Below are 27,477 nucleotides of genomic sequence, written 5' to 3'. Positions count from 1 at the left end.
TGATTTAAGCATTAGCATCCTCTGCATATGGCTGGAAATGAAAACCTGTATGATAGCACTGCATAATATCCCTTGGAAATTCTTTCAAAAAATACTAGGCAGACCCTGTAGTTACAATGATTTGAGAAACCTTGCTTGCATGGTAGTGGGTAGTGAACCTTCTTAATTTTGGTTAAGTCTCTCTCTTCGGGGAAGTATCTGGATCTCTGACTTCTCACTCAGGAGAGCTAACTATTTAGGTAAAAGAGCACTTATAAGCCTTTCATTCCCCCCGTCACTTGATCCCATCTCCTCCCTTGTCAGTGGTATACGTTCTCTTCTTGGTACTCATTTTTGGTGCTGCAGGCACAGGCTCTGTGCTCAACTAACTGGGTTTTCCCCTTCAGGAACAAAACTCAGTTCACTTATTGTTTAGAATATTGTATTGCAGATTGCAGGTCTGCATAGCAGTGCTATGTGCCATCTCTGTTCACAATAAAACTTTGTCAAATATTTGAAGGAATCAGCACTGTGCATCAGAACTAAGCCACAAAGTGCTGGGAAGTTACATACAGTAGCTCTAAGTATGATGATGCCGAAAGTCCTTTCATCACTGCAGGTCTTGGTGGCTCTCAGGCCAAGACATGTCTCACAGGCACAAAACTCACAGAATCATAGAATCATTAAGGTTGGAAAAGGCCACTAGGATCACCTAGCCCAACCATCAGCCCATCCCCACTGTACCCACTAACCATGTTCCTCAGTGCCACATCCACACGGCTCTTGAACATCTTCAGTGACAGTGACTCTACCACCTCCCTGGGCAGCCTGTGTCACCACCTCACCACTCCTTCTGAGAAGAAACATTTCCTAATACCCAACCTGAACCTTTCCTGGTGCAACTTGAGGCCATTCCCTCTGTTCCTATTGCTGTTACCTGGGAGAGGAGGCTAACCCCTACCTGACTACAATCTCCTTTCAGCCATTCTTGCTAAGGCTTTCGTTTGACAGAGTTTTCAAAGAATCACAGAATAATCTCTAGAACTCATAAAACTGGCAAAGTGGTGCAAGTCAGAAATAATTTCTAAGTCTCATTACAAAGCTGATCTACATGAAACATACATATTGCATGGATATCACTGTTACCTGATTTACTACCCACAATCTGACCACTGTAGTGATCTGCTGAGATCCTTGGCTGTGTTCTGAACATACCTGTGTATGCGAAGCATTCAACTCTTTCAACATCTGCAAGGTACCCCACCCCCTCCCTGTGCCACAGAGAGATCAGGAGCTGCTCAAATTAAATTCCTTTATTAGTGGAATGGTTTTAATAGACCAAAAATGAAATGGATGAAAGGAATGCTTGTCCTTTATGGTTGCCAGAGAAAGTAAATATTGTCTACAGGCATTATACAGATTTCTTTTAACCAAATTAAATACGGTCTATAGCAAAGCAAGCAATCTGTAGAAATGTATTGTTATGCTGCTGTTACAAACTATTTACACTGGATAAAAAACAGGTGTCTCAAAGCCAGCTTTAACCTTAGTTGATTACTGTTACAATTCTGTGCATCTTGCCCTTAACTCCTTTTTTTTTTTCTATGAATCAGCCATCAACAAGGTTAAAAAAAGTGAATGATCACAAAACACGTTCTGTGCAGCAGAGAAAGAGGGCTCCCTTCCAGATCGCCCAGCACAACTACTCCGCCACTCTCCTTCAAGATTTAAGAAGTAGTTTATCCTTTCCCTGCAGGCTCTTCCCATGGTTGACGATTTGTCTCTCTGATTTTCCTCACCAGGAATTGCCACAAAGGTAAGACCTGGTATGAAAATATACATTTTAAGTATGCAATTTTTTAAGAGAGCACATTTTCTTTCAGCAGTACTATGTGCTGTCTCTGCTCACAGTAAAAGTTTGTCAAATAAATATTTGAAGGAATCAGCACTATGCATCCAGTTTCACTTTCCAAACAGAAAGTGGTGTGTTTGCTTTTAGTGTTGGTATGAGGCAGAGACTAGATACAAATCCAACTTTGCTAAGATCATGAACAAAGAAATCCCACCTAATTATAAAATACTTGATTAACAACTCAGCCAAACAAAGGGATAGGTTTACTCTACACCAAAGCTATTTTATGAAAAAGTCTTCACCGCTGGTTTTATAATAGACATACAGTAGAGGAAAAAATGTTTTGTTTTGGTTTGTTTTTTTTTTCAGTTTTCAGAAAGAATTTATCAAGATAGTTTGTCCGTTCAATCAAACATTGCTCTGCTGTAACAACATTGTTCTTAGTTCCCTCTCTCTTTGATCCTCCTGCCTGTATTTCTCCTCTAATTTTTGTTTTTCTGAGTCCACACTATAAAAAGAAGAATCTGTGCTTCTCCTGATCTTCTCAAACTGACTGAAATCTGCCACATACTTTCCATTTGGAGAGAGAGAAACCACAGGCACGAATTCATAACCCCAGTGGATCTCATCAGGTATGTAGGAAGTCCTGCTTTGACAGACAGCACTGGTGGACTCCACTGTGGCATTCAGGAGCACCACAAGCTCAAAGTCCTTATCCTTGAGATTTTGAGGTGTGAGATCTCTTAAGGGGCTGCTTTCATCCAAAATATGGTAGAACGTTAAAGGCAAAATGAGAAATGGACTTTCTGAAGAGGAGTCAACGTTGAACTTGACACTGGCTTGATTAAGCAGGATTCTCTCCCCTTCTTTGGTTTCATATGTCTGAAGAAGCTTCCCAGAGAGCTGGCACTGTATCAGAAGGCTCTTCCTCATGTTTGCTACCCTGATCACCAGGCAAAGTTCTCCGTTGTGTTTAGTAATGACAGCACAGTGGCTGAACTTAATAGTTTCTGCCCTTTTTTTAGGTCTTGCAATTTTTGCCAGAAATGTACCTGTGATGAAGATTTCAATCAAGGTGGTGATGACCAGTTGGGCCACGAGCAAGAAAATGGCGTGTGGACACTCCTCTGTAATGAAACGAAATCCATAGCCAATGGTTGTCTGCGACTCCAGAGAGAAGAGGAATGCCCCCGTAAGAGAATCTACATTCTTGACACATGGCTCCCGCTTTGAGGTGAACTTGTTTATTTCTAAGTCTCCGTGAAGGAATGCAATGGCGTAATAGATAACTCCAAAGAGGAACCAGGTCATAACAAATGTAGCAGCAAATAAGGTGAGTTTGTACCTCCACTTCATGTCTATAACTGTAGTCCACAAATCTTGAAGGTAGAGTAGGTAAATGCCATCAACTTTGTCTATGCGCACATTGCTGTGACCACTTTTGGACATCACACGGGGTTTGTGTGCCTTGAGCGCAGTGCTGATGCCTCCGTTAACCAGCGGGACGCGGGACATATTAATCTGAGTGGCTTCCATCCTCACTGCTTCAGTCCTATGGAGAAAAGAAAAGAAGACTTATTTAATGAAATCAAATCACAACACTTGTTCTGAAAAGCATTTGAAAGTGTTGATAGATAGAAGGTACAAGCATAATCTAAAGACATCAGTAGTGAATTAAAAGAGCTAGAATATAAAGTTACTCATGTAAAATAGCTGACATTAAAACTAATTTAGCATTATGTATTTTCAAAAAAAAAAGAAAAACAAAAGAAAATATTCTTTGATTCTGGCAACTGCCAAATATGGAGAAGTAGATTTCTTTTCAAATAGCCTGCAAAAGAAACTTGATCAAGCTGAAATTGTATATTAGTACTTTATTTCTGCAAAATGCATTATTTTTTTCTTACGTTTCTTTAGAGAAGAGGCTCTTTTTAACTACTGCAAAAGTTTTCTTTAGTGCCCTGAAGAGAGACATCTGATCAAAATTAAAGTCGCGTCAGTGCTTGGTTTAGAACGCAGATCCAGTACACCACCTCTGTCTCTTCCTGTGACAGAGGCAAAATGAGCCAGACCAGCTTTCTCCCTGAACAATTAACTTCCACAAGTGATTTACTCAGTCGGATCTGATTCTTTGTCGGAAACCTACAACTAACGTACAGGGAAACAAAGCAGACCTGAACACATCAAAGTCGACTTTCAGAAAGGAATATTTACACCTAAAACGCTTCAAAACTGTTTGTACTCCACAGCACTCTGACTTCAAGCAGTCTAAGGAAAAAAAAAAGCGGCAATTCACAAAGTCAGCATTCTGAGCTGTGGGCCCTGACCTGTGCGAACCCAGCAGTCATTGGACCATCTGACTTTTCAAGTTTGTTTATTGTGCATCAGTCCGGATGGAGAGCAAGTGTGAGGACACTCAGAACTGAACAAAGCCCTCAGAGCGAAGCAGAACTGTGCCTGTGCCAGATTGATGAGGCAAGTAACAAGACCCGGCTTGCAGGACTAGACAGTGGTTACATAGAGCAAGGACAGTGCATGTTATAGAAGTTTGCAACAACAAAACTTCCTGCTGAAAAAAAAAAACCAACAAAAACAACAAAGAAAAAAAACATCCCTTGCATCCTTTGTGCTTTGGCAGGTCATTCAAAAAGCATTGTTTTGCTCCATTGTTTTCTCAGAAAGAGCTTTAAGTAAGTGAATCCTTGTCGTGAACCATCAGAAAAAAAAAAAAAGAAAAAAAAAAACACTCTTCCTTATAGCTACTTAAAAGAAATTTGCAGGAAATACAAGATATATTTGTGGTACACACATGTGCCAGCCCAGGACATCAGCATAATTGCTCACTGAAGTACCTTTCCTGTTATGTCAATTAAAGAGAATTTTTGTTTATGACTATACCCATCACACTGTTGCAGGTTTTCTGGGAAAGGGTAATTAAACTTAATGCCCATTAAGACCTGTAGCTCATTCCAGTTTGGTATTACCACAAGCATTTCTCTTCCACCACCCAAGAGCCATCGACACGTACATATCTACTTGTATGTGTAAGAAAGGAATTTATCAGTGATCCCAGTAGGAGATTCCTTATGTGACAGTCAAATCACAGAGTGCACAGCGTGTCCGGATAGTAAACAGGAAAAAACCTTCAAGTGATCTAAAAAAGAACAACAGGAGGAAATGGCAGGGGGGGGAGTGGGGTAAGGGTGGGAAGGAGCATACATGTAACTGCTCTTTAGATAAACTCAAAATGGAGCGCTACTGTCAGTGTGGTAAATGCACGTAATCTCCAATGAGAAACCTTTTAGGAAAATATATACCATTTAGTGAAGAGGCACCATGCTGAGCCTTACTCCGGATAAGCTACAGACATCAAATGTGTGCAAAAGTCCATCTCAAAACAAGTATACCTCTTCCTCTCAAGATCACTTCCCCATAGCCATTGCCTCTGGCCACAGATATTACTTCATCCCCCTGCTCAGCCTACCTGGACCCTGCTCCTGGGACCATGCTCCCCAGGGCTGCTGGCTGCTCCTCCTTTGGAGGTTACCGGGACAGAGACAGCCAAGACTCCACCTTTCCTCCTCAGTACTCCAGCTGGTGGGCTTGAGCTGGTGGGGCAGGAACGGGACTTACAGGCTTGGTTGAGAGCAGAGTTCCTTCACTAGGTTCAAGAATGGCCCAAAGCAAGGGACCTGGGGGCACTCTGCACACTGCACTCACCATACATCTACCATGTCCTGGACGCATGGACTTCCATATGCAAGGGACACTAGGCATGATAAGAAGATCAGCTCTGCCCTATGTGTGCTGTGACACTGATACTTCCTTGCTATGCCAGACTTAGTAGGGATACACTGTACTGTTCATCTGCAGCATCAGTAAGCTCTATGATTTCAATCCATATGATAGCCTGGTGAGATTTCTTATCTGTGCCTCTTCTTTTCCCTGAAATGTGTTGCTCCTTGTCTGGGAACCCTGACCAGAGTAAATTCTGATATTGCCTCCTGCCACACTTCCAGAGCTAGTAAAGGGTACCTAACATTATAGATGAACCAAAGTGCTGTAGCAAAACAGTTCTTCCAAGAACACAGGAAATAGAAAGGTAATTGCAAGGCAAAACATATTTCCCGGGAACATGCCATTTCTGCCACGTTCCAGACTGATTCAATTGATTTCAAAAACCAAAGACATTTCTAGTTGTGCTTCTTTAACATTTCCATGTGCAAAGTCAGTATCCATGTGTAGGGATATCATGGCAGAACCATTAGTTTGGAGTCTGGCTGAGTCAGAATTTCCCTGTCATCTTTAGTGTTCTTCCCAGTCTGTATTTCTGTATGTGACAAAGCTACTTGCCTTTAGAGTGATTTCCTGAAATGGATTCCAGCCAATTTCTGGTGCTTTTTTTGGTTGTAGGATTTTTTTTGTTGTCGTTGTTTTTACTTCCCTTATTATTTTTTTTTTCTTACATCACTTTTTCCTGTGTGATCCTAAATTCTTCTAGTGCTCTTTTCCTCCCTGGAGAAATTCATGTTAGTTTCCTTTCCCTGCAGAAGTACTTCCCTTCTCTTATACGGGAAGAGCGGATCTGTCATGCTGCCTCTGAGCAGCACTGCCCCTGCTGAGGCCCTTCCTTATCACTTACAGCAGCCAGCAGGAGTCATCTGCTGGAAGAAATCATGATGAAGCCAGAAGTGGTGTAAAACCAGGCTACAGAGATTTCTCCCCTGCCATGCACTTCCCCACTGCTTTCTAGCAAATCAACCAGTCTGCTATCCCAGAACGAATGGAGTGGGTTTTTGTATACGTAAAACATATAGCATAGCATTTGTGTTGCTTTTTCTTGTTCCACCCCTTCTATAGGCACCTCAGATATTCTATGCCCTAACAACTGTTCCCAGCAACTCAGCTGAAAGATTTTAGTTGGTTTTGTTTCTATCATTTTCCCTCTAAGTCAGAAAGCACATCTGCCACAGTTATGCAAGCAAACTAGCCTGAATAATAGTAGTAGTATATATTTTGAAACTAAAAGAACATTTTGTCTGTTAGCTAGCTGATTTTACACTGATAAAGTATTTTTTGTTATGTTAAAAAAAAACAAAAAAAACAAAAAAAACAACCAACCAACAAAACAAAAAAACCTAGAACTACAGCTGCAAATAAAAGTGAATTGAAGTACAGTTAAGGAAACAGATACTTCATGGGAGAAAGTGAAGTAATCTCAGGCTTGTCTAGCTCTTTCATGTCCTGTGGATTACCTCCTTTCCTCATGAGCCCTTTGGAACTGCCAAAGGAGACTCCCCATCAGAACACATTCTAGTAATGGAATTTAGTGCAGACAAAATCAATAAAACGTAGAACTACATACCAAACCACCAACCATGAATACCTTGATCTGAAGGTAATTTCAGCAGCCAGGGATATAACAAGTATATTAACTCTGGTTCCAGAGACCGCATTATCAAGAAGTGAAAGCCAGCTTGCATGCACAGAAAAATGTTCCTTTTGCATGAAGCCAGATTTGCTTGTGCAAGATCTCTTCTGGCAGACACAATGGATTAGAAGTGTACAGGAGCATGACTTGTTCAAACGGCCTCAGATGTTTTCTTGTTTTCAGATCAGATATGCTTTGCCACTTGAACAACCCCCACACACCCCTACACACTTCACTGCCACTCTGATACAGGGCAAAACTTGCACTGTTTTTTCAACCAGCATAAACCATTAGCAAGCTTGGCATTAAAAAGAAAGAAAGAAAAAAAAAAAAAAAAAAAGCAGGCCTGAGGAAAGAAAGCATTGAAAAGAAATACACAATCTTCAGATCTTTCCTAGGTATGATGTGGTTCAGTAGGTTATAAAAGTCCTTCCTGAATTCTCAGTGCTCTGCCTAGCATGAACACTCTCCTCTTTTTGGGCTGTGTGAGCTGTGGGAGGCACGAGGTTCTGCTGTGCAATCACCAACCAGCAAAATCCTCCCCTGTGCCTGATTTCTGGAACATAAAAAAAGAGACCAAACGGAGAGGGGCAGTAGGAGTGGTAGTGAAAGGATGCTTCAGCTCCTCTACCAGCTGCCACTGCAGTCAAACAGCTGCAAGCCCGGACCCTTCATAAAAGAGCCCTTCAACTCTGGTAATGGCCAACATTTACTTGCGCAGCAGAAAATAGTGTTAGACTGGGAATTGATCATACTGTGAATGATGTTGCCTTTAAAAAACAAATCATAGATCATAGAATCATTAAGGTTGGAAAAAACCTTAAGATCACCAAGTCCAACTGTCAGCCCACCCCCACTATGCCCACTGCCCACATCCCTCAGTGTCACATCCACACGGCTCTTCAACACCTCCAGCGATAGTGACTCCACCACCTCCCTGGTCAGCCCGTGTCACTGCCCCACTGCTCTTCCTGAGAAGAAACATTTCCTACTAAGCAGCCTGAACCTTTCCTGGTGTAACTTGAGGCCATTCCCTCTCATCCTATCTCTGTTACCCAGGAGAAGAGGCTGCCTCTCCATAACTGCCTTTCAGATGGTTGTAGGGAGTGATAAGGTCTCCCCTGAGCCTCCCCTTCTCCAGACTGAACAATCCCAATTCCCTCAGCCACTCCTCATGAGACTTGTACTTTCACAGTTTCATCATCCTAAATGATTTTTTTTATTTTTTCCACAAGACTGGAACACAAAAACAGTAAATGTCCTCTCAAATCAAGATCAGCTCCTGAAGCTGTGCATTTAGGTTCACACACCTCCTCCTGGCCACTCATCAGCACAGCACAGCCTTTGGATGGTGACACCCAGGAGCAGGTGACAGTGGTGGCACAGCAAAGCCTGCCCAGAGGCCTGAGTGTTGCAGATCTGATTGCACTGGAGGTTGAGGTTAATGGTATTGTGTTGGAGCTAGGGGCATGCTTTCCATCACTCACAGCAGGTCCAAGGGCAATCACTGACAGACCAGTATTAAGAAAGTGAAAACCCAAATGCATCTCTTTCTCTCCTAGGCAGCCTGCCTGACATCTGGCCATGGAAGATGAATTTTAGCTGAAGTCTCATGGTACACTGTTGCTTAGAGAGGTTTGTACGGGAATCTTGTTCTTTCCAAAGGCAGGATATGAGGCTTTGCAGTAGCTATTGATTTACGCCGATGAGCCTTGGAAACTACACTGATGCAAGAAATAGGAAAACAACCAAGTAGGCAGAGAAAAGGCAAGAGATTACTCAAAGCTTATTGAGGTTAACGAAGGAACTCCCAGTGATTTCACAGGTCTCCTAATCAGGCCTCCAAGAAGAGAGAAAGCATGTACCACTATCTTCCCAACAGCTAGCGCACTGCTGTCTGCTTTTCCTAAAACCTGCCCTCCAGCCTCTGCCGCGGGTTCTGCACATACACAGGGGACTTGGCCGTGCACAGCTTTCCATCTGGAAGCCCTCATGTACACCAGAGTCTCCTTTCACAAAGTAAGTAAACTGATAAGTTTCTGATTTTTTTTTTTTTTTTTTTTTTTGTGTGTGTGTGTGTGTGTGCTTGATAATATGGTTTATACAATGCAGCTGGAAAAGAGAGAAAGGTTCACCAAAAACCTGTCTTGCTCTATTATTTTTAAGAATGTCTTTTCTTCAGTAGTGAAACATTCAGGATTTTTGAATGTCTCCATTGCTGGCATATTAATGTTTCAAACTCATTTTCAAACACTTCATATCACAGTTAAGCATTCAAAACTTGCCTCCGATGTGATGCTTTTCCTACCCACTAACCCATTCCCTGTTCTTTCTGTGCAAATCTTATGTGGCTCTTTCTACATGAACAAGTCTAAACAGACTCTCATGAACTCATTTTTTTCCATTTCTGAGGAGCTAGGTGCCAGAATTACACTACAAGGCTGACAGAAGCTTTACTTTTACATTCTGCTTATCACACTCATACTTTGTACTTCCATGCCATATCACTGAAATCTTCAGTCAGCTGTAGAAGCATTAGGTACTTCTCAGATAACACCTCTGTCACAAGTAAGCATCTCAGCAAAACCACACAGGAAAAGATGAGCTAAAGAGAGGATGGGAGAAATCATAGGACCTTTTGAGTTGGAAGAGACTCTTAAATGCCATATGGTCCAGTTCCCCTGCAGTGAACTGGGACACCTACAGCTACATCAGGTTGCTCAGAGCCCTGTCCAGCCTGGCCTTGAATGTCTCCAGGAATGGGGCACCCACCACCTCTCTGGGCATGCCTTATCCCACCTAACAGTAGCAGTCAATGCTAGCACCAGGACTAGAATATCAGAGATCCTAATATCTCCCACTCTCCTGTTTTTTGGGATGCCCGTGGGGGCTTTCATTCATTAGGCTCTGTCCACCTTTCTCCCTGAGATAATCTTCCATAAGGGTATGTCTCATTATTTTGTTCTCCCCCCTTTTTGCATAATATCCCATTCCTCTCCTCTTTCCTGCTCTCTGTGAGTAGAAGGGTTCAATTTAGTTATGTTTACAGTGCCATCATAGAAATGTGTATCTGTGTCAGCAGAGTTGTTTCTGACAAGACTGCACGCTGGTTTATGATCCACACGTACCTCACTGCAGGTTCACAGCAACTGTTCCTGACCTCTCCATTACATGACTATGTTTTCAAGAGCTTCTCTTTTTGCAAAGTTTCAGCTGTTTGGGCTGAGGTTTTCCTCAGGACAGGTCACAACTGAACACATATTTTTATTACTTTATTTACTTAATTTGTCAGTCAAAATGAAATGGCCATTTCCAAAACCAATGCCAAGCAAATATAGTTTGGAGTGTTTCTACATCCATGTTAAAACAGTTTTGGTGTCTTTTTCTTCAGGGGTGTGTGTATGCACTCTTCAGTGCAGAGACTGAAACACATGCTCTCCATGGCCAACTGAGTGCCCTAAAAGCTTGGCCATAGAGTAATCTTGATGCCTTCTTGCTTTCAGGCCTTTTAAATTCTCATTTGTGAAGCTGAGTGTCTTCATTGGGAAGTGCAGAATCTCCCCATCTCCCTGTTTCCATATTAGTGAACTCCTCTGCAAAGGGGGATACAAGGCAAAGACTTGCCTAAGGTGCAGGGAGGAGTCTCACCCCCACCTCCTTCAGTGGTCAGATTTTGGAACACAAATGCAGACTGGGAGTGGGGAGAAGCGGAGCAGAGGACACACTGAGAGGAGGTTGAATTCAAGCCAAGGAATGTTTCATTTCTGGCTCATCTTGCTTAGACAGAAGGTAAACACTGAGCCTTTTCGTGTCCTACAGGGCACACTGTGGCATGCCCAAACACATAACTGTTGGGCGCCCATCAAAATCAGAGCCAGAAATGGAAGCACCTGCATGCTTGAAGCACTTCCAGCATAAGACAGAAGCTGGGCAGGGATTTTCTGCAGAATACTTTTTCACTTAGTCAACTAAGGCCTACCTAAGTCCTACTTAAGCACTTAATTCCTGTTTTGGGAACCGGCCCTTCCCAGGCCAACTGCTGGAGCTCCTGTGAGAATGTGCTTTCCGACAGCTCCCAGCTCCTGTTGCTCTCCCCTTCCCTCTGTGAGTGCAGGCCACCTGGCTGGAGCATTCCCCAGTGCACTCGGTGGAGGGAAGGCTGGTGCGGAAAAGGTAGACAGGAAGGCTATGCTGCTCTTCTATCAGATTTCAGGTGGTTTAGCTGCTTGCCCAGAGGCATATTTTACCTTTGTTATGCATGTTTATGTACAACCTGGTATAAATCACCTAGGAAGAATCTTACTGTGTAAGCTCACGTGCCAAGACTGTTTTGTGTTTCTATACACAACCAAGCAGTAGCTATGTTTCTTTTCAGTATTTTAGTCACACCATGGTGACTTCATAATTATATAGAAAATAACGAGCCTGAACTCATCTACCGTTAACACTGCTAAGTTTTACCAAGCTTGCAAGGAAGGGAGTCATCTCTCAGGTCAGTTCAGAGCACGGATGTACAGTACTGAGTTACCACCTATGTTTGCTGTGAATGTCATTCCCTGCTCGCTATGGGTTGGCTATGTCCTTGTTTTCTTTCACAGCAGGTAAAGGGCAGCACCTTGGTTTCAATCTCGCGAGTACTCACCCACTGCTTCACAAGTTATCATAAAATCACAAAATATCCCAAATTGGAAAGGACCCATAAGGATCATCAGGTCCAACTCTAGGCCCCACACAGGACCACACAAAAATCAGACCGTATGTCTGTTAACAAATGCCTACTCCAGCGCGGAATAATTGTAGTATTAATAAAGTTAAACTCAGAGCAACAGACTTGCCAACCCGCAGATGGTTTAAAATGTGCTCATTTTGTTTCAGACGTGAGGAAGGACTTATGAGACAGAAAGCTCATCTTTTCTTATTTGCTCATTTGTTTGTTTATTCTCCCAATTCATTTCTTGGTTAATAAAAATCTGGTCTCATTTAAAAACAAGCATGAAACCAAAACCAAAAAGCCACACTTGCTGTAGATTTCTAATTTAAATTGTCAGCAGGTGGCTGAAAATAAGCAGTAATTTTTCTAGTCATGGTAACACAAAAGACAGGGAGAAAAGTTAGCATTCTTCTGATTGTTCATAAAAGTTAGCAGAAATGTCTTCAGTCTGCCTTCCCCAGGGTCATTTCTTCCTGTATCTCAGCTACCGTGGCTGGTACATTAGAAGTATTTATTAGACAGAAGGGAAATATTTTCAAATTGTTTGGAGTGGTTTGTGCCTGATTCCTTTCTCAGGCTACAGATACCATTAGGTTCAAACACAGCTTGGGATTCCAAGTCCCATTGCCAGCCTTGTCTCATTCTGACGAGCAAGGGCATTGGCTCCTACCTCTATGTTAACTGTACAGTACAAATCCATCCACTGGATGAAGAGCTCTCTTTTTAATCACCATTTGTGATGCCAATTCGTTGTACTGTATCCCAGTCAAGTTGGGTTTTGTTTTTGCATTAGTCATAGTGCACCGTGGCTCTCATAGCTCAGAGTAGGTGTGGCAAGGAGGTGAGGCTCCCTGCAGAGTGTCAGGCTTCTGCTATGTCAGAATTATTTCATGTGATTTCTGCATGTGAAAGCCACCTTTCTTGTAAACCACAGCACTTTAGCCCATAAAATCAGAGCTTATGCTGTTGGAGGAATGACCTTAGTACCTCACAAAATGAAATTAAAATGTTTGTAATTTTCTGTCTCTATACAATCACTAAATCTCAAAACTTAAATATTAATCTATGGAAATAATTTTCCATCAAGAAAATCTCCTTCTTTAAAATATGTAAAAGATTCAGTATTGTTGAAAATCACATTAGGGCTGCAAAAGGCAAGTAAACTGGCACTGGAAAAAGCTGTTGTACTGAAAGGTCAGCATCTTGGTTAAATTTTGATCATCTAATGCCTGATGTGGATAGGATCAAATCTAATTGGGGAAATAACCCATCCTGTCCTAGTTGGAGGATGGCCCATATTTCAGAAAAGATTTTCCCTGGTGACCATTTCTCTTCCTGTATAGTGTAGCATTGTATTGCTTCATCTATGCTGAGAAGAGTAATCTCTTAATTAAGCCAGATTTATGGCTTCTTTGCTGGACCAGAACATAGAAAAGAATCTGGCCTGGAGATTTTTGCAGTAATTCAAAGAATATTTCCAAGAAAGAGGGATGGGTTTGTCATGGTTTCATCTTAAAACTCATTACAAGTTAATTTTCTCAGGAAGTTGTTTTGTTATGAAGAATTGTCCTACCTGTGCGAACAAGTTCATGCAGTAGAGAATGTTTTCAGAAAGTGATTCTCTTTAATGCTAGCAAAATACAGCCTCTGTGAGACAAAGTATGCACTTCCCTTGCCCTAACCTAGTGATTTTTAAGTTAGACACCTTTCTGCCATAGACAAAGCACAGATGATAATACTGACATAGAAGATGCATACAGATTACTTGGTTATTTTTTAATAGCAAATTACTATGTTGTGAATTACAAAGTCTGTCCATTTTTCATTTTGAGGTGCACAATAACTTCAAAAATGTTCATCTCTACTCCATTTTCTACTCCAGTCTCTACAGAGATTTCAAATTGCATCAGGTACGTATTTCCACTGAATGTCTACAACTGCTAAATAGAGAACAAGTTCTACTTGATCTCTAACAAATGTTTGATAGCTACTTAACAAGAACCAAAATAATAAAATGTTTAAATGCTGAAAACAAAAAGTGGCACTGTCCCCAAAAATCAAGACGTGATATTTCACAGGCAAATATGTATGCCTCTTATACAGAAATCATATGGTCATTCCCACTGTTTAAAACAGTACTTCATGGTATGTGTGTTTGTGTTGTCTGTTCTGTAAATCACAAGCAGTTGTAAATATAAAGTACTGATATGGGAGCTTTTGCTGTATCTATAGCCAGTAGTGAATGCCTCGTCATTTAGATGTGTTTCCTTTAGTGCTGTTGTTTCCCATAATAAAGTCTGTAGATTGTGACACAGGAGAATAAGCTTATGAACAGCATTTCTCAGAAACATCTGCAATGACCGGTAACTACAACCTGTGACTATGTCCTTGCTCACTAAAGTCTCCCTTGAGTTTTGCCAGCACTGCCCAAAGTAGCACAGCACATTCCCTGAGAGGGCACTGGTGTTCGCCAGGGGCTCATGCCTCAGCCCTAGTCCTTTTTCATCCTAACCCTGCAGCAGTCCCTAGACAAGAATTGCCTCCTCACCAGCCTAGCTGAGGATGGCTCTACACCTCAGGGATGACACCAATAGTCACAGAGGTCTTAAAACACTGCACTGGTATATAAACCAAGGGCTTTCACCTACTACTTTGGAGTGGTCAGGGACAAATTAAAAATACCAATTATACTTTCATAATGATGTAAGAATGTGGATTTTCAGTAATGTCCAATAGTTTTACTTCATGCCAATTTCCTCTCTATTTTTTTTTCCTGACCAATTCATGGATGTGGTTAATTTAAGGTCTAAAGGTTTTTTTTCTCTCTCTCTCACACACACCCATATATGTTTTCCACTGGAGCCTGTGCTTTTTCCTAGACCCACCCAAATTCCAGTACATAGCTCACTTGTGTGCCAAGCTTTCATTCTCTCCATGCAGTGAATGGAAAAATACCCTTTTTTCCACTTATGCACATTTTGGGGAGAGGACAGACAGAGAAGATGGAGGAAAAGTCTCTTGAGTGATTTAGTTATACCTGCTAATTCAGAGCAGAAACATGAGAGAATCCCGGCATTCATGGGAATACTGCAGATTGAGGTGCATGGGGTCTGAGCCCTAATGCTTCCTTGAGACATGGAGCTGCAAATGTGGAGTGCTAAGGAGATTTAAACACTACTAATGATAAGGTAAAAGCAATGTAAGCAGCTGGCTGATATATGTCTCCTTCTGTTCAAATGAAGTGTTTTGGTAGCGCTCTTCAGAGCACTGATATTTTATGAGACGGATGAAACTAATTCAAAGTTTAATAGTGAGATATATTACCATCTTTTATATGGAAATGATAGTTTTCAGCTGTTTTATTTTACAGTCTTTTTCAGGCCATGAGTATCTTAGTGAAGGTGGTGGGCTGAGAACAAAGGGATCCTCTTTCCACCAGTAGTAGCCTTGTAGAGAAAAGGCTGAGGGGCCAACACTGTTCTACTCCTGTCTATGCTTTCCCTGCTAGCAGGGCACCATTGTAGCTCATGAGGTGGTAGGCCATGGGGAAGTGGCCAGTAAAGCTCCAATTCCCTCACTCTATTGCATCTCCAGGGCGAACCTCACAGCCATGCAAGCACAATGTAAAATCTTTTGCATGGCACTCTCTTCCATGTGGATTCTCTGATGTCCAGTTAAGGCTAGTCCCCCTTGTTTTTTTCTTCTCAGTAAAGGCATTAATAACATCTCTTGGGCTTACAGAGCCACCTACTTTCATAAAACCTGTTAGCGTCTGTTCACCTGCCAAGTTAAGCTGAAATTAGCCTGTGGATTTAAATACATGGGCTGTATCCCTTAGTTGTGAGGGAACATAAATGAAATTAAGCTAGATTAAACACATAGCCTTTTGCCAAGAAAATGTTATCATTGTAGTGAACTTAACTACCACTGTTAAACTGTGAAAAAAAAAGAAAAAAAGATTAAAAACTATAAATTTTTAAAAGAAAAAGATGCTTCCTGAGTTTGAGTATGGGGTTACACAGCCCTAGACTGCATGTCTTGCAGATAAACTGACAAGGAATCAGAGGGAAAATAATCTTTGTTTTCCTCATTGCTTTCCCAAATTACTCAGCCCCTGCCAATTTCCATGACACAGACCCCTCAGTGTGCTGCAGAGACTGTGGCTTCTCAGAGGGAGGAAATAGCATAAATGTACTGGTGCACGTCAATGGTTTTTGATTTTCTCGCCAAACCAAAAATATCAAAACAAACAAAAAAATGCGCTGAGGTTGAACCAAAAAACGTTTTTCTGGCTTTTTTTTTTTTTTTTTTTAAAGCTATTCTGGACTGGAGACACTGTTTGTTCAAACCAAAATTAAACCTGTTATTTTGATTTTAAATTTGTATAATGTGTGTGTATGTTTAATTTAAATCATGTGCGGAACAAGCCTTTGCTCTACTCAAAAGATCAAATATCTAACTTCCACAAGTCAAAATGAATTCTTTTTACCCTTCAGAATTGTTTTCAGACTTCTTCAGTACAAGAGTCAAAGTTAACATGAAAGCATAAAATCTTTCATCTCACCTTATGGGCATTTTCAGCTGAAAAAGTCCTTTGGAGGAAGAATCCCTCACTTCTGTAACTGCAAAGGCCAACTGGATTTCCTGGTGGGATCAGTGACAAGTGTAAAAGAAGCTACTGTGCTTCCTAGCAGAAGCAATGCCTGTCCACATTGCTGAACTCTGAGAATTTAGCTGTGTAATTCACAAGTCATTTTCCTTTGTCCTGTAGCTTCTTGGGAACCTCTGTTAAAGTTCTGTGTTGCTACATTACAACATGCTGGAAAAAAAGCAGTAATAATGTGCCCAAACAATTAAAAAAGCCCATGCTGGTGTTCAAAGTCATTGCACTTCCTTATACTCAAGAGGAGGCTATTTTTCTTGTTTATTTGCACATACCTTATCTTTATGACTGTTCCTTTATGATCCCATGTCATCTCAAAAGCTCAACGGTTTTTTACAGTTGGAAACTTGGGAAAGCCCAGCTTTGAACACTGAAGTAATTAGACTGAATAGGACCTTGTTCATGTTCTATTAGGAATAGTTTCCTAAAATATTCAAAATACCACAAATGTTTGTTTTGGTTTTTTTTTTATTTTTTTAATTCTCCAATATTCAGCAACTTCTACCTTATTTTTTTGTATGTTTTCCAAATGCTGTTAATTTCAGAAATCACTTTGATGCTTTCCAAGCAGTCTGATTTATGTTAACAAAAAATACCACCATTCCCATTTCTTTCTGTTGCCTTGTTAAAAGGCTTGGTGCACCAATGGAAATGTAATCTAGCTGAGGAGTCCAGGCATAAAGAATAACTGGGTTATGGGGAAATCAACTACATCTCCCATACAAGATCATTCTTTCAGTGGAAAAATATCAAACTTTTTGATCTCTAATATCTTGTACACTTCCTGTGATATTTAATTTTTAAAATGCTCAGTTTTCATTGAAAAAAATATGGTGTAACCAAACAGTAGTCATTTATATGTCATATTAGTGCTATTGACTATTTTAAATATTTTGTAGACAACTGTTGAAGATAAGTGATTGCAAAAGTAACTAATCGGGGCTATGGATATATCAAATTACAATAGCATATTTCAAATGAAGTTAAGATTTGCCATTGTTTAAAAGTCCCAGAAACTGTGACTTCAGCAGACAACTAGCAGCTTAATGACAGTACAGAAAATTCCTTCTTTCAATGCCATGGTGAGACCCTGTCAAACTCATTCTTTCCCAAAGGACATATTCTTCCAGAGAGTGCTGCTTCTGCTCTACTCACTGTATGGTTCAGACATCTGGTCTGCAAGCAACTTGATGTCATAGCACCTCCAAAATCTTCACATCAGTCAACCGGAATTTCAGTTCTTTAATTAGCCCTTTTCCATTAAGTGTCTTGTTCACAGTCCTCATCTATCTCACGGAAATGCCACTCAAACTTCCAGCGTCAAAAAAATGCATTTCTTCTCTACTATTTTGACTGTATTTTTTCCCTTCGTTAGTGAAAACATCTCTTCACACTAAGCCTAATCTTTTCACAGCTACTGCCCTGGTACTCAGAGCTTATGCCTTGGGATATTTGTTCCCTTCATGTTTTAGGCACCAGATCAGCTCACCACTATCCAAACAAGTCCTTGAAATGCACTTGTTTTGAGAAAAATTCCAACTTTAATAAACATCTGCTTGTCATTGTGTTCACCTAGCAAGTACCAAGTCTGGTTTGTATCATGCCTCCCTTGCTGTTAAATCTGAAATAACTTAGAGCAGTTCTAGTTTTCCTGTTCTTTGTTCAGCTCACTGCAAAGCATTTTGTGGACCTACAGTATGACAAGAAATAACATAATCAGATTATAAACTATGTTTTCCCTTAGAATTGATAACAAATTATTTGTTTTCTAGGAGACATCTTTTCTCCAGGAAGGCTCTGGCTACCTTGTGACACCTTGGATGCTTCCTCTTTGTCTGAGTTTTGTCTGGAAGAAACTTGGAGATTTGCTTTTCTTAAAATTTGCTTGGAAATTTGAGATAACTAGCAACCTCTCCATGAGACAGTAGTTCAAACTTGGTTTCCAAACATCTACCAAACTGAGCCATTTCTAAAGGTGAATGTGTTGTGAGATCAATTGCTGGGCTTTTTAGGTTAAAATTTCTCTCTTTTCACCCTAGCAATCTGAAAGGTTTCTGTGTAGTCTGAACTAGTCCTCTTAAGGCATCAGCATCAATGGAGACTTGGATGCTTCCACTCTGTCTGTCCCTTCTCCCTCTCTGCCTGGAGATGCCTTTCTCCCTGCAGTGCCCTAAGATCTGATCCCAGAATTCCAACTTTTAGACAGCTGAAGTTACTTTGTCTTGCAAAGCAGGTTCTGAGAAGTGGCAAGTTTATTTCTTGTATGGAAATCAACTGTTCCAGTGTATGCGAAGGTACACTCACGCTTCTTAGAAGAACTGTGTTTACATATATAAATTATATAATACATGTTCATATCTTAAGTTGGAATATCCTAAATAAATATATGTAAATCTAACTCATACTGATAAAGCTTTTCAGGTTAAATCCCATGTCAGTTGTGTGGTGTGGAATCTAATACAAGATTAAGTAACCCTATGCACTGTTTCCATCAAACATGCAGCTCAGTGACTATAAAAGAATGTATGTACTAAAACAGATGAACAACATTCATCTGTAAAAGCAAACTATCCAGGAATCTAAAACAAGATACAGGGATTTGTCTGCTCTGTTTTTTGGGTTCTAGTCAATGACATTCCATGTGTCAGCTTGCTTGTCTGTCATCAGCACATACATTGTGGCCATGTCCCTTACCAAAGTGTATGTTAGTCTTGCTTGCTCTGCAAAAGGTTTTTACATTCACACCTTCAAAAATGATGTCTGGGCCTCCATGAAAGTAATCAGCTCTGCTTTTTCATACCCACTAACATCCTACATCTTTATCACCCCTACTACCATTTTTTCAACACCGATTCTCTATTTGTAGTGCTGCTCAGATATGCACCTGCTTTTTCCCATGCTTAAGGTCCCAGTCAGCAAAACAGAGCTAGTAACCAGGTGAAGAAAAGACTAACGCGGAGTCATTCAGAGCAATGCCTTGTCTTAAGGTGAGCAAAGCTTAAGAACTGAACCAGTTTATCTCTGTTAGAAGCACCTGGAATTTTAGGAACTCAGCAAATTCAAAAACTTTGACCATTGTTTTCTTCTGAGGCTGGGGAATGAGGATCCAGTCCTTTTCCCAGCTTTTTTTGTGGATTCCAGTGTTAATCTTTAAGCTCATATAGTAAGTATTATTAGTAACATGCTTAAATCAGTTTCAAGTGAGAACACAAAGGTTATTGACTTCTGTGACACTTTCAGTCTTTATGTAGCAACTTGGATGGTTCAGAAGTTTCTTAAGATCATTTAGAGCAAACAGAAGCAAAAGCTTTTCCTTGAACACTTAGTCATTATTTAAAAGTTCTAAAGATGTAGTGCAGCATTAAAAATCTCCCCATCTTACATTTTCACTTTTTGCCAGCCAGAAATATATCTGCAAATTCAGATTCTCACATCTACATGCAATAGGAGAATGTATCCATGTGGTCATTCCGCTGCACTGTTTTCTTGGACTTTGGCATATAAACACTATTAAAATAATAGAGCATGCTCCCTATCACCTAAGACCTTAGTTAGAAGAGGGATATTTACTATCAGTAAGTACTATTCTATGTCATGATCAAGTCATAGCTTTGGTTATTTTACTGACAGAAAAAGAAATCAACACTACATTTTAGATATTATCATTCCAAATGTGCTATATGTGTGTTGTATGTTACATATATGTAATGTGTACCTGCAACGATAGAACTGACCAGGAATGAAGTTCAAGGATAAGGCATTCATAAAAACCTGGGATGAAACATCCATAATGTTGTGGTCTGTACTGAGGAAAGGGAGTGAGGTTTGTAACCTGAAGCAGGCTCACGGAATCAGCTCAGGAAGAGCAAGGGTATGTGGAAAAATAAGGTACATTATTAGGATTCCTGGCAGTATGACAGTTATAGTGTGACACCACCAGTTGAAGATCACCTTCTGGCCTTTGCATTTCCCAGAATAGGGTTAAAGGGCCACAGCGTGAACAAGAACCAGATCTGAAACCTTTTGTTTGCCCATTATACATAGACATTAATGGCATTGTTAGCTTTCCCACACCTGCTTAAGTTGTGTTCGTTCACCTCTATACTTCTGGAAGCATTTTACACTGCCGAACATTTCAGTCTTTGATTCTTTTTTATGCCTTGACAAGAGCTTTCAGCACCTTTTAGATAGCATATTTCACAATAGGTAATCAACATGCTGAAGGCCAGCACCCATGAGCTGATGTTCACTATGTTAATTTATAACTCACAGATGGAGTCGATACTGTTTAGTATCTTTGTGGACATCAACAGCGTGACTGAGTGCACCTCAGCTAGTTTGTGGGTGACATCAGGCTAAGTAGTACAGTTGCTACAAGGAAGATATGCTGTTTAGAGGTACTTGAACAGGCTTGAAAAAAGTGGGCCCACTAGATCCAAATGAGGTTCAACAAGGCCAAGTGCAAGGTGCTGCATTTGGAGCAGAACAATCCCAGACCTGAGTACAGACTGGGAGAATAACTACTTGAGAGCAGCCCAGCAGAGGACTTGAGTGTTCTGATGGACAAAAGGCTTGATACAGTCCCGCAGTGTGCGTTTGCAGCCTTGAAGGTCAACTGCATCCTGCACAAGAGGGATGGCAAGTGGGGAGAAGAAGGGGGTTGTCCCCCTTTGCCTTCATTAGGTTCCATCTGGAGTACCGCATCCAGGCCTGGGGCCACCAGCCCAAAGGAGGATGTAGAGCTGTTGGAGCAGGTTCAGAGGAGGCCACAGGGATGATCAAAGGGCTGGAGCACCCCTCCTGTGAAGACTGGCTAAGGGAACCAGATATGTTCAGTCTGGAGAAGGCTCTAGGAAGACCTCATTGCAAATTTCCAGTACTTAAAGAGCGCTTATAAACAGCAGGGGGCCTGACTTTTTGTGAAGGCAGATGTTGGTAGGGCAAAAGGGAACCATTTTGAACTAAAAGGGAGGAGATTCAGGTTAGAGGTAAGGAAGAAATCCATTCCACAGAGGGTGGTGAGGCACTAGCATACGCTGCCCAGAGAAGCTGTGGTACCCCACTCCTGGAGGCACTCAAGGCCAGGTTGGATGGGGCCCTGGGCAGCCTGAGCTGGTACATGGCAGCCCTGCCCATGGCAGGGCAGTTAGAACTAGATGATCTTTAATGATTCTTCCAGCTCAGCCATTCTGTGATTCTATTGCCTTTCAGCCTAATCTTAGCTAAAGAGAGGTTGTGATTTAAAACCATTAAGCCTGAAACAGGCAAGAGGCCAACCACCATATACCATCAATGCCACCAAGTATACACATTAACGAGGCCCAAGAGGGTAGTAAAATAAAATTCTGCCTTAAAAGACTCGTTTTTTTTTCCATCATAGGCTTTGCGTGTTCGTGAATATTTTGTCATTTGCCCAAGAAGATTAATTAGAATTTTGAGTGTTCTGTGTCAATCAAACATCTCCTCAAATGTGTTGATATATCTTTTTGTGAATGAAGACCAGCCTCACTCAAATGCTGTGAAAATCACAAAAAGCACACCTTTTATCCATTGCGGTACTAACTGTGGTTTGGCTGTTCACTGTGGAGAAAGAAGACTGTTGATAAGTTGATGTAGAAGTGTTCAAGGAAGGAAACTTTCTGGAAGCATTATTGCTAGATAAGGTTGCAGGAAACTGAAGCCTGTTTGCTTGGGTGAAAGGTAGGATGGGTTCAGAACAGAACAACTGGCCTAAAAATTAGTGGGAGTAAGGACAGGAATAGGGTTAAGAATCTTTGAGTAGGATAATCGCTAGGCAGAAAACAAGAAGCACTTAGAAAGTCATGAGTGATCAGAAAATTACAGAAATACCTTCTGTTGAATTTCTTCTTTTTTGGTCAGGCTGTGTAATTCAGGTGAGTAAAAAGGGAAATTTTCCCTTTTTCTCTTGATCAGTTCATACTAAGAATATTCCTATGAAGTCATCAAAGCATGTATGCCATTTCCTATATTGTTTCATTACAGATTACGGTAATTTATTCAGCAGACAAACATGTTTATCATATAGCCTCAATCCAAAAGTGCCAATTTTAGATAAGGAAAAGTTCAAAGTGTACAACTAGAGAGGTATCCTGCAAGCTACAGTCTAATCAAGAGTGAATCACCTCAGTTAAAGCAATGTAGATTAAATTAATCTAATCAGGCCATACTATTATTCCAGTTAATACTTATTTTACTTTATCACTTTTGATTTATGAAGAAAATGTGGCATATCTAGTCTCCCTAAGCATGGACAACTCTATCTGACAATCTCTGTGAGAAAAACAAACCCATAAGGAGTCAAATGAGGTTTTAAGAGGCACTAAGCTTCTGTTCCCAAGCTTTATACTTCTCCTTCACTTTACGAGTCAGCTAAAATGCAGTATGGCCTGAAGGTCATATTGCAGGGGCTAGTTTGAACTGAGTGGAATAAAGACATCTTTAAGCAAGAAGCCACCCTGAGAGTCAATGGAAAGGCAGCCCACTCTCTTACCTGAACAGACACAATGTGGGGAGAGAAGGGGATTTGTAACAAAATGTCTAGATTGAAATGAATCACTGAAAAATTAAAGGACAGTGGCACTGACCACTGACACCAGTGAGGCAAAATGGATCACCTGAGTGTACAGGTCAAGGGGATCCTCTAGCCTAAAATCCTGCAAGGCTTCCCAGTATCTCCAGTGGTGTTTGGCAGACATAGGAACTGCATGGCACCACAATACTTCCCTGAGATATATGCTGGGTCCAGCCTGTACCCTAGCAGTATGATTTCAGCCTTTCACTGCAGACAGACAAGGTTTGCAAAGGGATCCACTTGAAAATGGGATTTTCCACTTTTGTCCCCTCAGGTAAAAATTACTGCAAATATCTTATCCCAAAACGTATGTCTACCCTCTTTCTGTCCAAGTATTTATTTTGCCCAGTAAAAGATGATAATACTTAGAGCATTCATGTTGTCTCTTGTTACTTTTCTGCTTAAGCATGACCCCTAGCTTGCCATGAACCTCAGAGTGTGCCAGTCATGCAAAGACAGTTTCATACTCAGGAGGTGAGAAAGATGCTGTGGTTATTACTTGCCATTTTTGTTCCTTCCCCCAGCCCAGTTAGTAATGTATCCACTGTTTTTGGCTGCCATACATGTGCATTTCACACCGTTTGAGCTAGACAGATTTCAAATGAGCAGGCGGTATAATTCATGTACAGCTAATACAAGAGAGCTTCCTGTTTCAACTGTGCCCTGTTAACTCCCAAGAGCATGTATGCACTTTATGCCAAGCTATTTACCAAGTTAATGAAAAAAATACATTGAGTGCTAAAATGAGCCTCAAGCCTGTAGTAACTCATTCAGATAAGTCATGAATGTTGTCCCATTCCAACGGGTTAGGAACAGCTTGGCAGGAAGGTAGTTTTCAGACATTTAACATTTAGTGCATTTGTTTGGACTGAAAACTTTGACATGAACTGTTTGATGCTCCAGCCAATGTTTTTTTTTTTTTTGTTTTTTTTTTTCTTATGCTTATATACACAGGACAGCCAACAAAGGTAAAGAATTTTTCCCTCCATAGAGTTTTAAAAAATAAATAAATAAAGGAAAAAAGAGAAAAAAGAAAGAAAAAATATCATCTTGTAATTAGCTTTGGTTTTCCTGGAAGCAAACTGAATCAAAATTTATTTCAAAAATGTTCTGAGGTTCAGCATGCAAAACAGTTAAGTTTCTGTTTTTCTTGGCCCCTGGCAAGAAGTACCATCTGGTACTTCACAGCTTTGGTTTCTACCTGTTCCCAAAGAACACAGCCTGTCCATGTAACCGTGTGTCTTAGGAGGAGGAGAGAATAATAATCCAGACTGCTTTAGTGAAATCTGGACAAACAGAAATTTCAGCACAAATCAGGGCTGTGGATTGATGACTTGTTTGTTTCATTGCATGAGGAGCCAGGGTAAAAATGAACTATTTGTTTTCATTTGAAACTCTATAAAAAGTAACAGGATTGAAGTATTATTGTATGTATGCTGGAAGACTGAAGCCCAAGTCATCTGCTGCTGTTTTTGTCTCTAGGCCATGCCTCACTTACCAGGATGAAATTCTTGGGGAAGTTTTTGGTCTCGTCTACACTCCGCTTTACAAAAGCAGTGCCAGTTTGTACTGTATAACCAGCTGCGCTAAGTTACATTCCAGGCTTGCTTCCCCCCTTCTATAAGCTGATTATTAGAGAGTGCAGAGAGCATAGTGACATTTTACAACAAAGGAAATAAGACTTATCTGTAGTAGCAAGTTTTCCCCTTTTCCTCCTAATTTTGAGAGAAGAAATCACAGCTAACAATATCACAGGCAATGTAGACAAAAGGGTTGGCAGATAGGTACTCAGACACCGTAGTCAGAAAGACCCTAGCAATGCCTTTAACTGCAGGACAGCTAAAGGCAAGTGCGGAAACAAGTTTAGTTGCAAAGTAATGTAGATCCTCCTGGTTCACAAAGGAAAGCCAGCTTTGTTCCTTTTTGCAGTCAGCACATCACGGAGAAAAAAAGGAACTTATCTGTAAATCTCTTTAAAGCATGATCCCTATGAGAAAATAAAAAAGGAGGCAAAAACAAGCTACACTGAAGTAGAGGGGAGTTTTCAGCACGACATCGGACTCTGATTACTGAGGATAAGCCAAACCTGTTGTAAACAATAATGCAGTAATGTGAAGACACATGCAAAATTTGGAAGAAAATGCATGATGTTCTCCAACTCAGACATGTTTACATTCCTTGTAGCTACCACAGAAAACTTACATAATCTTTTCTTATACAGATAGGTAACGAGGACTGGATAAAGTTCTAGGCAAGTTTTCCTAGTATGTTAACTAGAACTGATTTCTGCATTGAAAAAGAAACAAGAACTGACTGAAAGACATTCTTTTAAGAGCCCCCAAAGTGCTATACATTTCTTTAAGAAAAAGTGTCTGACAGGCAAATGTTTACAAAGTTAGATCCAGCCCCCCTGCCCAGCACACAAAAATATCAGCCACATACATTACAAGCCTTATATTCAGGAGCTTACACTAGTGGAAAGACCAAACCAAGACAGCTTTTGCTGTATCACTGTTAAACTGCTACATCTCCAAGTTCACAAGAAGATATAAGCTTATAAACAGATTTTTCTTCTGCAGCCAGTTTCTAAATTCTGAAATTACTAAAACAAGGAAGAAAGAGGAAAATAACCTACTCATTAGCTTTCATTTCCAGACAGTATCCAAAGTACTGTTAAGCATGTATGCATTTTTGACAAATACCTCTTACCTGTAAAAGAGCAATGTTCAGATTCCTTACTAGATGTTATCGTCATGACAAGTCAAACAATCTTTTTTATAAAAGGTTGGATGTCTTTTCAATAAAGCATGTGTGTACGGTTTAAAAAAATTAAATAAAAAAAAAATCAAAACACCATCAGAGTCTCCCTTCCCTCACTGTCAGTCAAAACCAAGTTGGAATAAGTCTGAGTTGAAATTACCTGAATAAAGAGACTGGAGAGAGAGAGGGAGGAGAGGGAGGGAGGGGGAAAGAGAGAGAAAAAAAAGTCTGAGAGGAGACTCAGTGATGTCAGCAGTATGTCTTAAGGAAATCTACAGCTGAGCCCAGCAAACTTTATAACTACACAGCACTCGACACCCAGTTACGTGGTAAGCAAATACCTGCTTAAGAGGAAACTGATGTACTTTTAAAGAACGTCAGTTAATCTTTGAAGAAACTTTAGCCAAGCTGATCAAAGTCCCTTAAAGGCCTTATTGCCTAAATAAATAAGGTTGCAAGTGGTTGTATAATGCTAAGAGCAGGAAGAATTAAAAGTCAACGTTATTGATTACCATTTTCCTGTTGGCAAAAGGGAGGCTGAAACTCATCTGAAATACATTCGTACCAGGGTTGTAACGCACTGAGCTGTAGCAGCCACAGATGCAGCTGAAATCCCTGACCACCAAAGTTTCCAATCTGTTTAGCCACGACGCTCTTCCTCTTTGATGATTAATTCTGGGTTGGTTTCAGTGCCTTTCTGCTCAAATAAGAGTAAATGGAAAAAACACAGATAGTACTGATTAGATTAGGGGAAAGTTGGGTACCTTAAATAGGGTGAGGAAGAGGTGAGAGGGCTTGCTGTCCACAAAGCCTGCATACTGCCATACCTCAACTCAGGTACCATACTGCTGTTCAACAGGATTTCCAGAAGAGAATGAAAAGAGCTGCTGTGAAAGGGAAGGCAGTGCAGCACTAGAAAGACTAATGTGGTTGCCCTTGGATATCATTCTTCTGTGTCTGTGTTCCCAGAGGTAATTCTTCCAGGAACTACATATCTCAACAAGTGTGTCCAACACAGTACAACAGCATCACCTGCAGAGCCATCCCACAGCACAGTGATGCCAGGTTGCTTTCACTCTCTTATGCTCAGGGGAAAGAGGAAATCAGCACAGGGTGAATAGTTTACTAGCAAGATTCTGTGCAACTCAGACTCATAGGGAAGACATTAGCAAAAGTAAAATCTCTCCTTTCCTCATCAGCACTGATAATCAGACATTTAAATTCATTAACAGGCATTATTAATGTCATGATATGAAACCATAGGAAACTAAAGGATGGAATTCTGCTGTCATATGGTCAAGTATGTAGGCATTCAGGCAGTGCCAGTAGGCAGCAGCTGTTTTGCATTTAAAAGGACAACAGTTAGATGAGATTTTTTTCTTCCTTTGCCAGAGACTGAGGAATTTCACACGACTTGGATTGTTCCCCAAATCCATGAACCTGTTACACTGGTATCTCTTTCTCTATATTTACTATGAGGGAGATGGCA

The 27,477-nt window shown here is 40.7% G+C and overlaps 1 protein-coding gene and 1 long non-coding RNA gene across 8 annotated transcripts; one reads left to right on the top strand and one right to left on the bottom strand.

Moving 5' to 3' along the window:
- Nucleotides 1–1,277: 1,277 nt before the first annotated feature.
- KCNJ15 (potassium inwardly rectifying channel subfamily J member 15) lies at nt 1,278–26,428 on the bottom strand. Of its 7 annotated transcripts, none has more exons than XM_046905701.1 (2): nt 26,330–26,428; nt 1,278–3,383 (listed from the first exon to the last, which is right to left on the bottom strand). In XM_046905701.1, the coding sequence occupies exon 2, from the start codon at nt 3,365–3,367 to the stop codon at nt 2,240–2,242; it is 1,128 nt and encodes a 375-aa protein (XP_046761657.1). In that variant the 5' UTR covers nt 3,368–3,383; nt 26,330–26,428; the 3' UTR covers nt 1,278–2,239. The 7 variants fall into 7 exon arrangements, with proteins under 7 accessions (XP_046761657.1, XP_046761653.1, XP_425554.2 ...); XM_046905697.1 differs by having other exon boundaries at nt 26,149–26,331; XM_425554.8 differs by lacking the exon at nt 26,330–26,428 and adding an exon at nt 25,938–25,950.
- LOC121107524 lies at nt 9,158–26,062 on the top strand. The gene is made up of 3 exons (XR_005841749.1): nt 9,158–9,281; nt 13,806–13,883; nt 18,409–26,062. It is a non-coding gene; the product is annotated as an uncharacterized LOC121107524 (long non-coding RNA).
- Nucleotides 26,429–27,477: the final 1,049 nt, after the last annotated feature.

Source organism: Gallus gallus, chromosome 1, assembly GCF_016699485.2.
Source record: "Gallus gallus isolate bGalGal1 chromosome 1, bGalGal1.mat.broiler.GRCg7b, whole genome shotgun sequence".
NCBI classification, from domain to species: Eukaryota; Metazoa; Chordata; class Aves; order Galliformes; family Phasianidae; genus Gallus; species Gallus gallus.
This window is presented reverse-complemented; position numbering and strand designations above follow the sequence as displayed.

Coding starts and splice junctions, on each gene's coding strand:
- KCNJ15 (XM_025145283.3), bottom strand. CDS start 7,339: ATGCAAAAGGAACATTTTTCTGTGCATGCAAGCTGGCTTTCACTTCTT. Junction 3,384..7,196: donor TATTCATGGTTGGTGGTTTG/GTATGTAGTTCT, acceptor TTTTCTCCATAG/GACTGAAGCAGTGAGGATGG.